Genomic DNA, 15,596 nt, shown 5'->3' on the forward strand with positions numbered 1-15,596 from the left:
ACACACACACAAAACCCAAAAAACCAAATGAGCAACAAAACAAAACAACAATAACACTTATAAAAGTATAAGGCTACCTGGGTCATATTCTTTGAGGAAACAATGATAAACACAAGCAAATGAGTAAGCAAACAATCAAAACTCCAAGTAGGCAGGATGGCAAGCCCGAAGCTAGTTGGGCTGCAGAGAACTGGGACGGAGGCACAAGATGACTGAGCAAGTCCAACAGAAATATCCCAGTCTACCAGCTCATCCTGTGCTCACAGCTATTATAGGAGAAGGCACAGTGACGGTGGATTGGAGCAACAGCACCCCCAAATCTATAAGTTAATTGGGAGCCAAGCAAGGGGACACAGTCTTGTTGGTATTTCCACTCTGTAAAGTGGTTCTTGCCAACCAGGTAGGCAATCCAGAGTCAGTCTCTAGACCTCTTGTTTGACTTTCCTCATGAGGAGGACTGAGGAGAATCCTGATTGGCTTTTGAGGGCTCATAGCCCTGCACACACCCATGAGTCACACCTGGATCTCCCACTTAGGCCACCCCACCTCTTGCCCTCTTCCCATTCGTGATGTGTTTCTTCCCCATCACTCACCCAGAAGCAGGCAGATGTGAGAGGCACACAGACCCTCACACCACAAGCCAAGATCCACTCACTGGTCCTGCAGGAACTGGGTGCTGAGCATGGGACCCCAAGGGACACTGCTGTGTGACTACAGACCCTTGCTGACCACCCCAGCCCTCTAAGTCCCTTCTGTACAAACTCTGTTTCTCCTTCTGCCCTTTCCTGTGCCTCTTTTCTGTGAGGAAGTGTACTAGACTCTGCCACTGAACGCCTTATGCTGTTTATGGGGTTATTGTTGGCCGCCTCTCCTAGACCACCCACAGGAGGCAGTTCACAGGCCAAGCCTTCACCTCTGAAGCCATTCACAGTTACCCAGAGTCAACCAACCAATGGATGACTCACAAAAAACACCCCAAATGAACTAAAACAAGGCTTCTTTTGTAACTTCCAGCCTACTATCCCTCAAGAGGAACAGACCAGAACTCGAGAGCTGGAGACACTATTTCTAAAGCTCTGACATAGCAAATATTAGAGACCACTGTGGCTCTGGGAACATTTGGAATAATACATTAATATTTATTAATAATAAATATCTGTGTATTTATTTTAAACCTTTGTTTCTTGACATTCTTTAGTTCTGCATCTTTTTAGAAGACTGGATTCTAGTGGCTTAGTGTGGGTGCACACGTGCATGTGTGCTTGTGGTGGTCAGAGATCAACTGTGGGTGTCAGACCAACCATGCTATTTGAGATAAGGTCTCTCACTGGGACCTGGGGCTCTCTTATTAGGCTAGGCTGGCCGGCCATTGAGTCCCATGGATCCTCGGGTCTCTGTTCCCATAGTTCTGGGATTATAGACATGTGTCACCACAACCACCTTTTACGTGGGTGTTGAGGCTGGAACACAGGTTGCGAGACTTTATAGACTGAGTGCCTCAGGCCCCTCTAGTAGTTTCTTTTTAAAAAAGACCATTAAAAACAACTCTTGGCCAACTGAATATTCTGGCTTCAAGTAAAGTAACTGTAGCCTTGTGTGTGTGAAGCAGGGAACTTGCACTGTAGCTAAAGCGTCATCGTCCCATCTGGGGTCATCTGGAGTGTTCCTTCTCCATTCGCCTTGACAGGGCTGAGATGGTTGAGCCCGTGGGCTGCTTTGCACTTGGCATTTTCTTTCTTTTGCCATAAAAGAAAACATGCCAAATTAGCGTTGGGAGGAAAGAGCCTGGAGGGGCTCCAGGCCTCGTGAAACAGGGGATTTGTTTGCCTCTGATTGGGTTCAACAAGTAAGATTGGTTTTACTGGGTCCATAAACTCCGAGGGTAATAAAGCACCCGGTAGAGTTTATGGTTTCTGTGGGCCTCATACACTCAGGGGTAAATGTCAAAGACCAATGCCAAGCACTGGAAGGAGTCCCTCAAACAGGCTTCACTCAAACGCTTCTATCGAGCCTGAGCAAGGATGTTTTGCTTATTCAAAGTGTACTCCTTGGAAGCGACAGAAGCCCAAACTCAGAGAGCACCCCCAGTACCCCCAAACTCACATAGACATCCAGGATCTCATTAGTGGGACCCTCAGCCAGAAAGGACTCCCCCGCAGTGCTGGAGACCTCGTTCGGTCGTTTGTAGGTGAACATTGTCCCTCCGCCCTCGTACTTCCCCGGGCGATCGATTGCCCAGTTCCCATTGATGATGGAGCGGCCAGAGCGACTTCGCAAGGCTGTGGAGACAAGAGAACCAGTTTCTCTGGTAAGCTCAGGTGTGCATAGGAAGATAACCCAAGTCACCTAGCTAATATCCCCGGGGCACTCATGGTTTGGAAGCATACCGCCTCTGGCTCGACTGTTCCCTCACCTCAACCATTCCCTTCCCTGTGAACTTGGAAGAAAAATGAAGGATGGGTGGGAGTGGCTGAAGGAGGAAAGGATGCAAAACAGAGGGGGAAGCCAGCAGGGGAAGAATAAGGCACCGGACAACTAATTTATGCTGTGCGTCATTACTGAGGTGAGGGGCTTCTACACCCCAGCCCATGTGCTAGTTTTGGCCAAGTTCAGCTCTTGTAGTGTTTTTGTTTGCGTTTTTGTTTTGTTTTTTAATATAATGAAGCATAAATGTGAGAACTGGGAGACACTGCATAAAATTTTGAGTCTTGGCTTTTCTTATAAAATAGGAAGGCATGTTAGCATTGGCGCAACATTATCTCAGGGCCTCAGACAACAGGAGCTCAAAGGAATGCCTTTCTTTCTTTTTTTCCACTAATCAATCAATTAATTAACTTTACATCCCAATCACCGGCACACCTTTCTTCCTGGTCCCCCCTTACAAGTCTTCCCCTTCTCCTCTGAGAATGGGGAGGCTCCATTGGGCCCCCCAATGGCATATCAAGTCTCTGCAGGACTAGGCACATCCTCTCCAACTGAGGCCAGGCAAGGTCGCACAGTTGGGGAAATGGGATTCACAGGCAGGCAACAGATTTAGGGACAGTCCCTGCCAGTTGTTGGGGGACCTGCATGAAGACTGAGTTGTGCGTCTGCTACATATGTGCAGAGAGCCTAGGTCCAGCCTGTGTATGTTCTTTGTTGGTGATTCAGACTTTGGGAGCCCCCAAGGGGGGGGCACCTCTTTCTTATAGGAGGCTTGTAAGCTCTGATCAGTTCCTGTTTTCACCCATCGCCCATCATTCCTCAACAGTGAGGTGAGTCTTGCCTTTTTCCTTACAGGATAGCATTAATTCCTTTGGATAGCTCTCTCTCTCTCTCTCTCTGTGTGTGTGTGTGTGTGTGTGTGTGTGTGTAAGCTTGGAGGCTGATGCCAGGACTCCTGCTCAATCATTTTCAATCTTGTTGTCTGCTTACTGAGGCAGGGTCTCCTGTCTTTGGATATGACTAGTGTGGCTGGCTTGTTCTTCGGCTCCCATCTCCACAGACTGTTTTTACTACAGGTGGGCTTCTCTTTCCACCCAGAATTTCTCTGAGTCCTGAAGATCTAAACTCTGGTCCTCATGCCTGTATGAAAAGTGTCTTAATCGATGGGCCACCTCCCCAGCCTCTGTGGGCTTTGGAGCCTGTGGGCTGTGTTGGAGACTTCTGTGGGTGCTGTCAGGTATAATCCTCGCCATGTTGCTAGGCAGCTGTTGCTAGCCTCAATTTTCAGGCACTCCAAGTTGTGGTTTGAATGTGGTGTTCACCACAGACTGAAGTACTGAACACTTGGACTCCAGATGGTACTGTTTGGGAAGGTTTTAGAACCTTTAGTAGGTGGAGCCTTACTGGAGGAAGTAGGTCACTGGGGGGTGGGCCTTGAGGGCTTATAGCTGAGTCCCACTTCCTGTTCATCTCTCTTTGGTTCCTGATTACAGCTACAGTGTGTGACCAGCTGCTGCCTCATCCTGCCACATGACTCTCCTGCCACTGGGAGACAAAATAAACCCCTTCTGCCTTGAGTAGCAACACACTGCTTCAGGAACAGCTTTAAGTTCATGAGGGCTCAGGATCCCAGTGAGGAAGGGAGAGAAGAACGGCAAGGAAGGTGTTGAACTAATGGGAAAATAAGTGGTGGGGTCCATATTGGGGGGTTTTCAGAAACACATGGCACCTGGAAGCCCACATGACACTGGTATACTGGGCTTAAAGATGCCCCCATTTTCATATATGTTGGCAGACTGCCTTCTGATACGTATGTTTGTATCCAAGTTAGTGCTGCCTTGGCTAGAGAAACTTGTTTCTGCAGTGGATATGCCATGCAGAGGCTCACAGCTGTCAAGAGTGCTGAGAGTAAGTGGCTGTTGAGAGTCCAGTCCTAAACCAGACATGTTCATCAAACCCCCAAGGCTCAAGCCACGTCCTGGGAACAGGCGACGGGGAGGGTGCTGAGAAATGCTGTCTTCTGGACAGGACTTGGCCACTGCTCTTATGCACTCACTGTGGTCGTGGTCACCTGCACAAGAGAAGGCCTGCAAGGACAGGTAGCAGTCCAGCAGGCAGCACTAACTGGACTCAATAGGTTAACCACAATGGGAGGGGGACAAGAAGGTAGAAGGGGACATATTAAAGACTGTCCCCAGTTAGTGGTGGGGGGGCTGGGTATCGTCAAGATTCAGGACTCATGTGTGGAACTGTCAAAGAACAAGTAAAGAGGTATTCTAAAAACAATTAAAACAGATGTTTAAAAAAAGAGACAAGTCCACATTTTTAATGTCACAAACATAGTGGAACTCCATATCTTTGTGCCTTTACTTTACAGAATAAATCAGTTTAACCTTTTAAAACTCCATTATGAGCTGGGTGGTGGTGGTGCACACCTTTAATCCCAGCACTTGGGAGGCAGAGGCAGGCGGATTTCTGAGTTCGAGGCCAGCCTGGTCTACAAAGTGAGTTCCAGGACAGCCAGGGCTATACAGAGAAACCCTGTCTCGAAAAGCCAAACAAACAAACAAACAAACAAACAAACAAACAAACAAAAACTCCATTATGGAAAATTTAGCTATAAACAAAATTAGACAGGACAGTGTAACACCCACTCCAATTATCCATCACCCAGGTCCAATAAGGGTGACATTCACGGACTATCTTACATATCTATAGCTGGCTTTCCCTAGGCCGTCATAGCCAGAAGATTCCCGAAGGGACAGAAGAGTCTCCATACTTAGGCATTGCCCCCTGTACAATGAAGTCTGACTGGAGTAGGCAGAAATTAAGGAAGAGTAGGTTCAGCATCTTAAAATGTTATTCTCAGAGGTAGAGGAGATGGACAGCTTGTTGGTGGATCTAGAGAGCTTACAAGGCATGCAAGAAGACCCAAGTCCTGCCCCCAACACTACATAAACCGGTGTGGGTGGCTCATGCCTGTAATCCCTGCACTTGGGAGCAGACAGAAGAGGATCTGAATTTCAAAGTCACCCTTGGTCATCTGGTGAATTTGAGGCCAGTGTGGACTATCTAAGACCCTGTCTCAAAAAAAAAAAAAATCAGGCTGGGCTGGAGAGATGGCTCAGCAGTTAAGAGCACTGACTGATCTTCTGAAGGTCCTGAGTTCAAATCCCAACAACCACATGGTGGCTCACAATCTTCTACATCTCCAGTTCCAGGGGACCCAAGGCCTTCTTCTGGCCTCTGCAGGTACCATTCTTGTATATGGTGCATGGACATTCATGCAGGCAAGACACCCATTCACACAAAACAAAAATGAGCAAATCTTTAGAAAAGAGGCACATTTGTCACATTTGGGAGAGACGGCTTGGCAGTTAACAGGACTTGCTTGCTACTCTTTCCAGAGGACCTAGGTTCTGTTCCCAGCACTCATTCTGGGGGACTCCTAACCACCTGTAACTCTCTCTCCCTCTTCTTATTTCCATGGTAACTCCCACATGATGCTCCTGTGAAAACACATTAAAAAGAATATTCTTAAGACAAACAAACAAACACACAAGCAACACATGCACACAGCTCATTTTTCTGAAGGTCCAGACAAGGTTTCCTTTGGCTTCTGTCCAACAGTTCATTGAAAGAAATGACAGTGATTGCCACTAATACTTCCATGTTGCTAAGTCTGCTCCTGGGTATCAGCTCATCTTATTCACAGCAGACCTCCACGATTTTTCTCATCTAAAATGTCCCCCAGTGTGTATGTGTGTGTGTGTGTGTGTGTGTATAAGAGAGAGACAGAGAGAGAGAGACAGACAAACACACACACACACACACACACACACACACACACACACACAGAGAGAGAGAGAGAGAGAGAGAGAGGCAGAGACAGAGACAGAGATAGAGACAGGATTTCTTTGTATAGCCTTGGCTGTCCTTGAACTTGATCAGTAGACCAGCCTAACCTTGAACACAGATCTGCCTGCTCTGCCTCTGGAATGCTGGGGTTAAAGGCGAGCACCACCACTGCCCAGCAACCTCTAAATCTTACTCATGCCTTAGATGCTGGTTTCCTCTGGAGTGTCTTCTGCCCAGCCCAGCCCATTTCTAACCTCCTGTGCTCTAAGACACACTGAGCCTCCCTGCATGGCTATCATCCATCTCTCACTAAGCTCCAAAGAGGCCAAGCCCCTGATGTTATCCACAGAACAGCTCGAGGGCACAGCACACTGCTGACCATATAGATATTTACTGAACCTAAGAGTACTGGAGAAGAAAAAAATAAAGGAAAAGATAGTCAGGGCAAGAATAACAAACAGGCCATTCACAGAGAGCCAAGTCCACATATTCCATAAACAAATGAAGTGCTGTATCGGGCCAACACTAAAAAAGTTCAATATCGCCAATATTGTCAGGTACAAAATAAGCAAGTCCCCATAATGCAGTTGATGAGAATGTAACTTGGCTCTGCCACACTGGAGGGCAATTTGATCTCACTGTAAAAACCCCATGTGTACTTTGGCCCAAGAGGTCTACTTCTGGAAAAGTATTTGAACAATATATTCCTGCAAGTCTACAAAAGTGTTTATAATGATGATGTTCTCCAAGTATATAAATGATCCTAAGGTCTATCAATAAAAGATTGTGAGAGCAAATTACAGTGCTGATATGCACACAACGGAAGCTCCATAAGTGAAGGAGGAGAGGAGTCTGGGTATAGGAAAGAACTCCATGATACATTTTAAATATGTATGTATGTATGTATGTATGTATGTATGTATGTATGTATGTATGAATGATGTTTTGATGCATGTGTGCGCATGCACATGCTTGTGTGTGCCATAATGTACTTGTGGAGGGTGTGAGGGCTGTCAGTCCCACCTTCTACTGTGTTTCAATAGGATCTCACCACCGCTATGTACACCAGGCTCTCCGGCCCATGGGCTCCTAGGCTTTCCTGTCTCTAACTCCCATCTTGCTGTAGAAACACTGGGATACAGATATATGTTGCCACACAGGGCTTTTCTGAGGTTCTGGGGATAGTGCTTGTGTGGCGAGTGTTTTGCTCACTGAGCTGTGCTCCAGTCCAGTGATTTTTAAATAATATTTAAAAATAATCAAAACAGAAAGGAAGACCTGTGTGAAGCTCTTTGATTGAGGGTTGCTTTCGATGACACTTTATAGATCTTTGTGTGTATATATATATATATATATATATATATATATATATATATGCACATATATAAATGCACACAGAACTAGAACAGTGGTTACACATCTGTCAGCAATTGGGACAGGAACTAGACATAGGTTACTGTGGGAAAAGGAAGACACTTGGTTCCCATTTGGCCCACTTCACTTTTGAGACAGTATCTCTCAATGTAGCCCTGGTGGGCCTGCTGCTTGCTATGTAGACTAGACTTGCCTTGAACTCACAGAGAATCCTCCTGTCTCCCCATGCCGAGTGTGCCACCGTTAGCCTTTCATTATCACTTCAAATTCATTTTGACATATACATGTATATTCATTAAAGTGTGAAGGTTTAACAGTTTAAATACATAGGACATGGTACAAGCAGAAACCCTCCTTCAGTATTTAGTGCACCCTCCATTTATCAGCTTCTCTCTAAAAGTCCATTTATAGCATCCAAAGCTCTGAGTCGAGGTTTCTGGCTAAGGCTTTATTGTTGGGAATGGCAATATGGAGGAAGAGGTAATGCTTTGGAATCCCAGAAGTCCATTCATGAAGCACTGGAAATATTTCATAGGAGGAAGCTACGGCAGCTGCTCTGGGACATAAGACCCCGGGGATCTGGAGTCTTTTTTACCACTGATGACTGTTCTCATCACATCCCCTCTGATCCTTCTATCATGCAGTAGCAACAAATTAAAAAGAACCTATCAGACTTTAGCAATATGGTCAAGGTTCTAAGTGGCTCGGCTGGCTTCTGGCATAGCTCCAGACAGAGCCTGACCTGGTTGTGCAGACAGAGAGCAGCTGCAGCCACACATTGTGTGCCTGTAAATAGCTCGAGGCCTGCTCTCAGAAAAGGTACAGGTGGCTCGGGTCGTGGCAAGAGGGTGGGCTCAGTGAAAGCAGAGCTTGAAGGCAGTCTGGGGCCTGTTACTGTGAGTCCTCACTCGGCTCCATCCTGGGTTTATTCAGGGTTAGAGGCTGGTAATGGGAGTGTTTCAAGCCTAAAGTCTGTGTACTAGCTGTGGCCATCTCTGTGACCCCTATAGAGATAGCTTATGCACGCAGGATCTGATACACACGCCCTTCACTCTATCTCCTGACTCTGATGCCTCCCTCTTTTAGAGACAGAGTCTCACTATGTGCCTCAGGCTAGGTTGGAAATTGTGAGCCTCAGCTCCAAGGTTGGGGTTACAGGCCTGAACTACCACCCTGGGTTTGCTCCCACATGTGTGTCTACCTTGTTTTTTTGAGGTGGTGTCTGCTCTAGAGCTTGCCAGTTAGACTAGGTATAACTAGATGGTCAAGGATCTTTTCTGTCTCTGCCTCCCTAACAATGGGGTTACAACATGAGACACTATGCCTGGCTTTTTATATGAGTGCTAAGGACCAAAGCCACTGTCAGTCTCTGGCCTACACACACACACACACACACACACACACACACACACACACACACACGAATACATGAACACATATGTGAGCAAACCACACATACACAATTACACACACACACACAAAGAATCCTAATGTTAAAACCACCCTCCTTTCATCAGGAATAAGTCATCTGACATGTGCAAAGCCGAGTAAAAATTCTGTTAACCAAACAAGAATCGGATACATCTGAGCAGAGCAGATCCAGTGTGATAGAACACCCAAAGGATGGTTCTTGTTAAACAGACACAGACCTGCCAACCCCTCTCTTCAGATTTACTTTGGACAGATCCAAACATGTGTGTGTCCTGCAATGAGCCACGTCACACTCGAACTGGAAATCAGGGGGTCTCTGAGCAAGGAGGTTGGGGTTCTTTGGGGGGCTCTCTGATCACCGGTTGCAAGGGCTCAAATAAAGGGAAACACCACGGCTTTGTTCTTATCTCATTGTAAAATTGTAGATAAGTATGGCTAATTATCATTCTTTAAAATGTCAGAACATTTGATTTATTCTGACTCCAAATTTCCTTTGAATCCTTAGTGACTTAGGAGAGTCTGTGTGTTGTTCAGCTTCCAATAGAGCATGAGATGGAGCCAGGCTGTGGTTTAAGTCAGAAAAGAAGCCAAACAAAGTGGTGGGGGGCAGTAGTAAAGAAAGGGCAAAGCCTGGGACTTTGGGAGGCCCCAGGCCTCCTGGCACCAATGCAACATGAAGAGAACAGCTGGTCTCATTTCCATGGAGTACAGAGAATCTTGGGAAGGGGTGGCATTTGAGCGTGGCTCTGCAGCAAGAGAGCTGACTGATTCTTCAGACAGAGCAGGAGGAAGGGCATTTGGGACAGGATGGCTGCAAGTATACTGTAGGGTACCCTAGTTTGGATTTCTATTGCCGTGATAAGATAGCATGACCAAAGGCAGCGTGGGAAGGAAAAGGTTTATTTCAGCCTACAGTTCTACATCACAGCCTACCATCACTGCGGGAAGCCAGGGCAGGAACTTAAAAGAGGGTAGCAGCCTTAACGCAGGAGCTGATACGGAGGCCATGGGGCAGTGCTGCTCACTGGTTTGCTCCTTATGACCTGCTCAGGCTGCTTTCTTATTGCACCAAGGACTCCCAGCTTAGGAATGGTACTGTCCACAGTAGCTTGGGCCCTCCCACATCAATCACCAATCTAGAGCATGCACCACAGACTTGTCCACAGGCGAATATGGTAGGGGCAATCTCAATGGTAGTTTCCTCTTTGGAAATGACACTGGCCAGGTCAGTTTGAAATAAAGCTCTCCAGCACAGAGGAATGGTGACCTGTTATGGCTGGATTAGGAATCTAGGGTGTAGCGTGAGACTCTCTATAGATAAGATTGGAAGAGAAGACTCCAGGGAGACTGAAGATTCTGGGCACTGGGAGCCATGAGAGGCTCCATGAGGAGAAGATTCAGGCTGGGGAGCCAACCCTGGCTACACTGTAGGAAGACAGACACATAGAAAGATCAAAAGTCTTTTCTTATTAGAAACACGTCCTGGGCATCTAGAGTTTCTCCTCTATTCTCAGACTCAGCTCAAGACCAGCTCTGTTCTTCAGGCTGAGCTATCCATATGCTACACATGCCCACCAAACAGAAGGGATTCTGGGAAGGTTATTCCAGTGACAGGTCTTAGAGAAACTCAGCTTTAGGGATAAACCTAGTATCTTCCTCTGGCGAGCCCACTTGCTGATGCCCATCTTTAAGAAAATATCCCATAATGCAGGTTCAAATTCTGACAGTCTTCTTTGTGTCTTGTCTTTCTTCCTCCCTGGCTAGGCTCTTTACCACTGTCCCCTATAACCTATGTCATGTTAGTCTGCCTCTCCTTCCCCTCTTGTCCAGTTACCTCAGACATTCAGGGTCCCTTGGCCTTACATCCAGACCACAGGAGAAGTCTGACTATGGGTTTCTCTGCATGCTGCCCAAGGTCACTCTTCACCCAATGCCATTACTTCCTTTTGCCTGTCTTCTGCTGCCAAGTTTCCATGCTTAAATTATAAAGCCCACCCACCGGCCTCTGGTTCATGGTCCAGGCCTTGTTTGATCTGTCCTGTTAACCACTCACACAATCCCCCTCATTGTCAGTCTCTCCTCAGGGCAGGAGTGCTGTTCTGTTTAGTATTTCAAGCAACAGATCCTGATGAATGATGTCAGCATCTCCCTGGGGTCAAGTTCAAGTTCTGACCATTTAACAACACTGTCAACCACCTGTCAGATGGCCTGACACTAGCTCCCAAGCTTGTCAGAAACACAGCACACTAGACAGCAACACACACACACACACACACACACACACACACACACACACACGGAGCTCCTATCCCAAGTACATGTGTTAATTAGAGTATACATACGAATACGTGACTATACTAATTTCTTCTTTATTCTAAGCAATTTTTCAAAGGCTACGAAATGCTGGGAATTCAGGTACTTTTTTTAAATTACAAAAATTGATTACTAGGAATAGATAGTTGAAGTTTATGTTTGAATCTAATGGCTCATCCATTCCTGAGCCAAGAAGTAGTGTCTTAGTCAGTGTTCTATTGGTATGAAAAGACACCATAGCCAAGACAACTCTTATAAAGGAAAGCATTTAATTGGGGCTGGCTTACAGTTTCAGAGGTTTAGCCCATTATCCTTGTGGCAGGAGCATGGTGATGTGCAGACAGACATGGTACTTGAGAGTTCTACATTTGGACCCATAGGGAGCAGGAAGAGAGATATACTAGGAAACCTCAAAGCCCACTCCAGTGACCCACTTCATCCAACAAGGCCATTCCAACTCCAACAAGGGCATACTTTCTAATCCCTTCAAATAGTAGCACTCTCCAAACATTCAAATATCTGAGTCTATGGGGCCCATTCTTATTTAAAGCACAGGCGGGGAGCATGGCTTTGAGAATAACCACACCAGAACTAACCAGAATTATACCAGAAAGATGCTATTTAAGGTTTCCGTACATATCTGGTCTGATAGAACACCACTGTGTAGTCTCCCCTCCCCTAGCCTGAAACCTGCTTGCTCGGGGTGGAGCTTCCTGCTCATTCGTTCTGCCACGCCCACTGCTGGAACCTGCGGAGCCACACAGGTGCACCTTTCTACTGGACCAGAGATTATTCGGCGGGAACCGGGTCCCCTCCCCCTTCCTTCATAACTAGTGTCGCAACAATAAAATTTGAGCCTTGATCAGAGTAACTGTCTTGGCTACATTCTTTTCTCTCGCCACCTAGCCCCTCTTCTCTTCCAGGTTTCCAAAATGCCTTTCCAGGCTAAAACCCAGGTTGTGGTCTGCTGGCCGGACACAACACCACTGGGCTGATGTCTTACTCATAGGTAAATGTTAACTTTTCAGGGCTCCTGGGGGGGCTTACTGGAGAAGTCTGTGCAGTGCTAGTGCAGTGAGTTTACCTCTAATCTACTTGGGAACTCAGAATAAACCTCCAGGGGTTGACCAGATGGCTTAGTGGGTAAAAGACACATGATGGGCAAGCCTGGTAACTTGTGTTCTATTCTTGGGATCCATGTAAAGCTGGAAGGGAAGAACCAACTCCACAAAGTTGTCCTCTGACATCCACACATGGGCATGTGCATCCCCCTCACTAATAATACAATTAACCCCTTATCTAGCTTATAACACTGCTGTAGTTTAAAGTATTGTGGTGGAATTTTAACCATATTAAAATAAGAAAAGCAGTATGGTCAATCTTCACATTCGTGTTGCCAAGCCTAAGAATTCCCAGCATGCACCTCTTCTTGTTTCCTGGGATCTCTCTAGTTGCTTCCCAGACTTTTTACTTCCTTATACGCGTGCATTGGAGGGATCCTTTCACAGTGACAAAATTTTGATTTTAGAACCAAATGGATATGAATTAAAATGAAAAATCATATTAGAAAGAAAATACCTAAGTATTAATGTAAGATATAAAATACTGACAAATAACCACTTTACCTCTTTGAGGCCAAGAATATTGACATTGTTTGTTTATTTTTATATCTATGCCTCCTTTCTACTTCCAGGTTGGAATAACAATGCAAGTCAGAGCTCAGAATGGACTTAACCCCAGCTGGGGCTGTTCTTACACTTGAGCAGCAGGTGAAGGGTGGCCCAGCTGCAGGGACCATGGTTCCCAAGGTCTGACTGCTGGACCAGCAGCATCAGGGGACTTGCTGCCTGGGGACTTGGCAGAGGTGGGGATGCTCAGCTTCCATCTGCAGTCTCCCGCCATAGTCCATTTTGTATTGCTGCAATCAGTCCATGACACTGGGTAATGTATAAAGGAGAGAAGCTTTCCCAGCTCACGACATGGTGGCTGGAAAGGCTACACAGCATGGCATTGCTGTCTGCCAAGGGCCTCTTGGCTACATCACAAGCATAATGGAGAAACACTAGGAGGAAGTGTGGGAGAGACTCAGGCAGAGGTGCGCAGTTGCTTTATGACAGCCTGTCCTTACAGGAACCAGGGACCAGGGAGAGAAGCATTTCTGTCTCAAAAGACTCCAAAGGGCTCAGCATGAGGGTTTTGTTTTTAAAAAATAATTGTGTGTGTGTTTGTATTTGTGTGTGTGTGTGTGTGTGTGTGTGTGTGTATGTGTGTTTGTGTGTGTGCATTAGCTGCTGGTCCTTGCCTCCTATCTTGTCTGAAACAGGGTTTCTTGTGTTCCCCACTGTGTATGCTGGGCCTGTGGCTGCCCTTGAGCTTCCTGGGAGTCTAATGTCTGTGCTCCCCCCCCCACCTCAACCCCCCCCCTAAGGAATGCTGGGATTACAGATGTACTCATTACCACATCCAACTTAAAAATTTTATTCTTTATTAATTAAGAAAAACCCATTGTGTCTGTGTGTGCATAGCACTGGCATCCAAGAAGGGCAGAGATGCCAGGCCCCTCTGGAGCTGGAGTTACAGGTGGTGGTGAGCCATTCAACATAGGGGCTGAGATCTGAACTCGGGTCCTCTGCAAGAGCAGTATGTGCTTGTAATGGCTCAGTGATCTCCTGCAGCCCTATGTCTGGTTTTTAAATGGAGGTTTGGAGATCAGAACTCAGGTCCTTACACTTGTGTGGCATATGCTTTACCTACTGAGCCATCTCTGCAGCCCTGCCTCACTTCCAGGCCACTCTGTTTAACACTGCAATAAGGAAATAGGATGAGGGATGTGTAGGTAAGAAAGGGATGTATAGGTAAGTAGACAGATCAGTTTTACAGAGACTCTGAGATACTGTCAAATACAGTTCTACCTAGGATTCCTATGTAATTCATCTACAAAGCCCTGAAGTGGTCAGGCCCACTGAAACACCAGCACACTCCTTTGATATAAGATATTCAGTAATTTCCTAATTATCCAGGAAGATGGCTGAAATGACCTCTTTCCAGCTTGGCAGAAACTGGAATAAATTTATCTGAGTTGGAGCAAGGCAGGAGACTGAATACCTACGTTCTACTTTGATCTCCTAATTGGTTCCAACGGTTACCGTAGTGGATTGATTCTTCCCTGATAACACTCTGGCTAGTGCAGTAATGGCAACAGACTACAAAATATGGCAACACCAGAGTCTTACAGGATCCTAACAAATAAATACATCTATTCTATACGAGACTCAATTGAGCATGCTACTATGACATAGAAGATGCTTGGAGAGTCTGTAACCTGACTGACTCACTGACTCTCTCTCTTTCTTCCTCTCTCTCTCTCTCTCTCTCTCTCTCTCTCTCTCTCTCTCTCTCTTACAGAACCCCAGGAGGTGGCAGATGCTCAAAGGAACAATGGCCATACAGGAGAGATAGAGGGCCTCATGTCCTCAATCTGGCAATCACCCACAAGGGACTATGGGACACATGAAGAGCACAAGCAAAGAGCAGTAAGAAGAACCAAGAAATCCAGAGCCCAAGATTCAGAGCGCAGGCCACGCACAGCCCCAGAACAAGGAAGAAGTTAACGTTTGGCAAGGAGACCACATGGTGGGCTGTCTTCCCCAGCACAGGGGGGCAGAGTAGACTGGTCTCTAGAGAGATTATACTGATGGATTCTTGGATTAAGACTCGTCCAGCTATTGTTCACTCTGGGTACCTAATCTCATTAAGCCAAGCCTGCCAGTTGCCTTGGCTGAAGCAGCCAGAGTTGCCTCCTTACTGACTGTAGCATTCAGGGTGAGCAGTACATTATGTTGATTCAATAATTACATTGATTTTCAGAGATAGGGATTCGATGCTTTACACTTGTATAGCCTCAGTTCTCTTGAGTGACCATTAGGTAGTAAAAGCCTTTCCAGCCCTCCATGAGGGCCACTGCCAATTTGCTCTCTATACATTCTCTATTTGCCAGACAAACAATAGTGCTCTATGGTTCCTTTACAGCCCATTTACCTCCCAGCACAGAGTTGAAGCACTTGGTGTTTGCCTCGCTCCCTCCCGAGGGACCAGGGATACTACTCTCAGCGCTAGATGGTCTCGCCAAGCTTGTCCTGGAGATCTTTTTAAAAACATCTGTAGGAATTCCTTTCCTTTTATAGTTTGCTTTTGTT

The 15,596-nt window shown here is 46.3% G+C and overlaps 1 protein-coding gene across 5 annotated transcripts in view; it reads right to left on the reverse strand.

Moving 5' to 3' along the window:
- Positions 1–15,596, reverse strand: part of Thsd4 (thrombospondin, type I, domain containing 4) — a 555,183-nt gene that overhangs the window by 33,817 nt on the left and 505,770 nt on the right. For all 5 annotated transcript variants that reach the window (XM_006510906.4, XM_006510907.3, NM_001040426.3 and 2 more), the window contains one exon: positions 2,104–2,279. In XM_006510906.4, coding sequence (XP_006510969.1) covers positions 2,104–2,279 — 176 coding nt within the window. The remainder of the gene's footprint in view (positions 1–2,103; positions 2,280–15,596) is intronic.

This window comes from Mus musculus, chromosome 9, assembly GCF_000001635.26.
Source record: "Mus musculus strain C57BL/6J chromosome 9, GRCm38.p6 C57BL/6J".
In the NCBI taxonomy this organism is placed as follows: domain Eukaryota; kingdom Metazoa; phylum Chordata; class Mammalia; order Rodentia; family Muridae; genus Mus; species Mus musculus.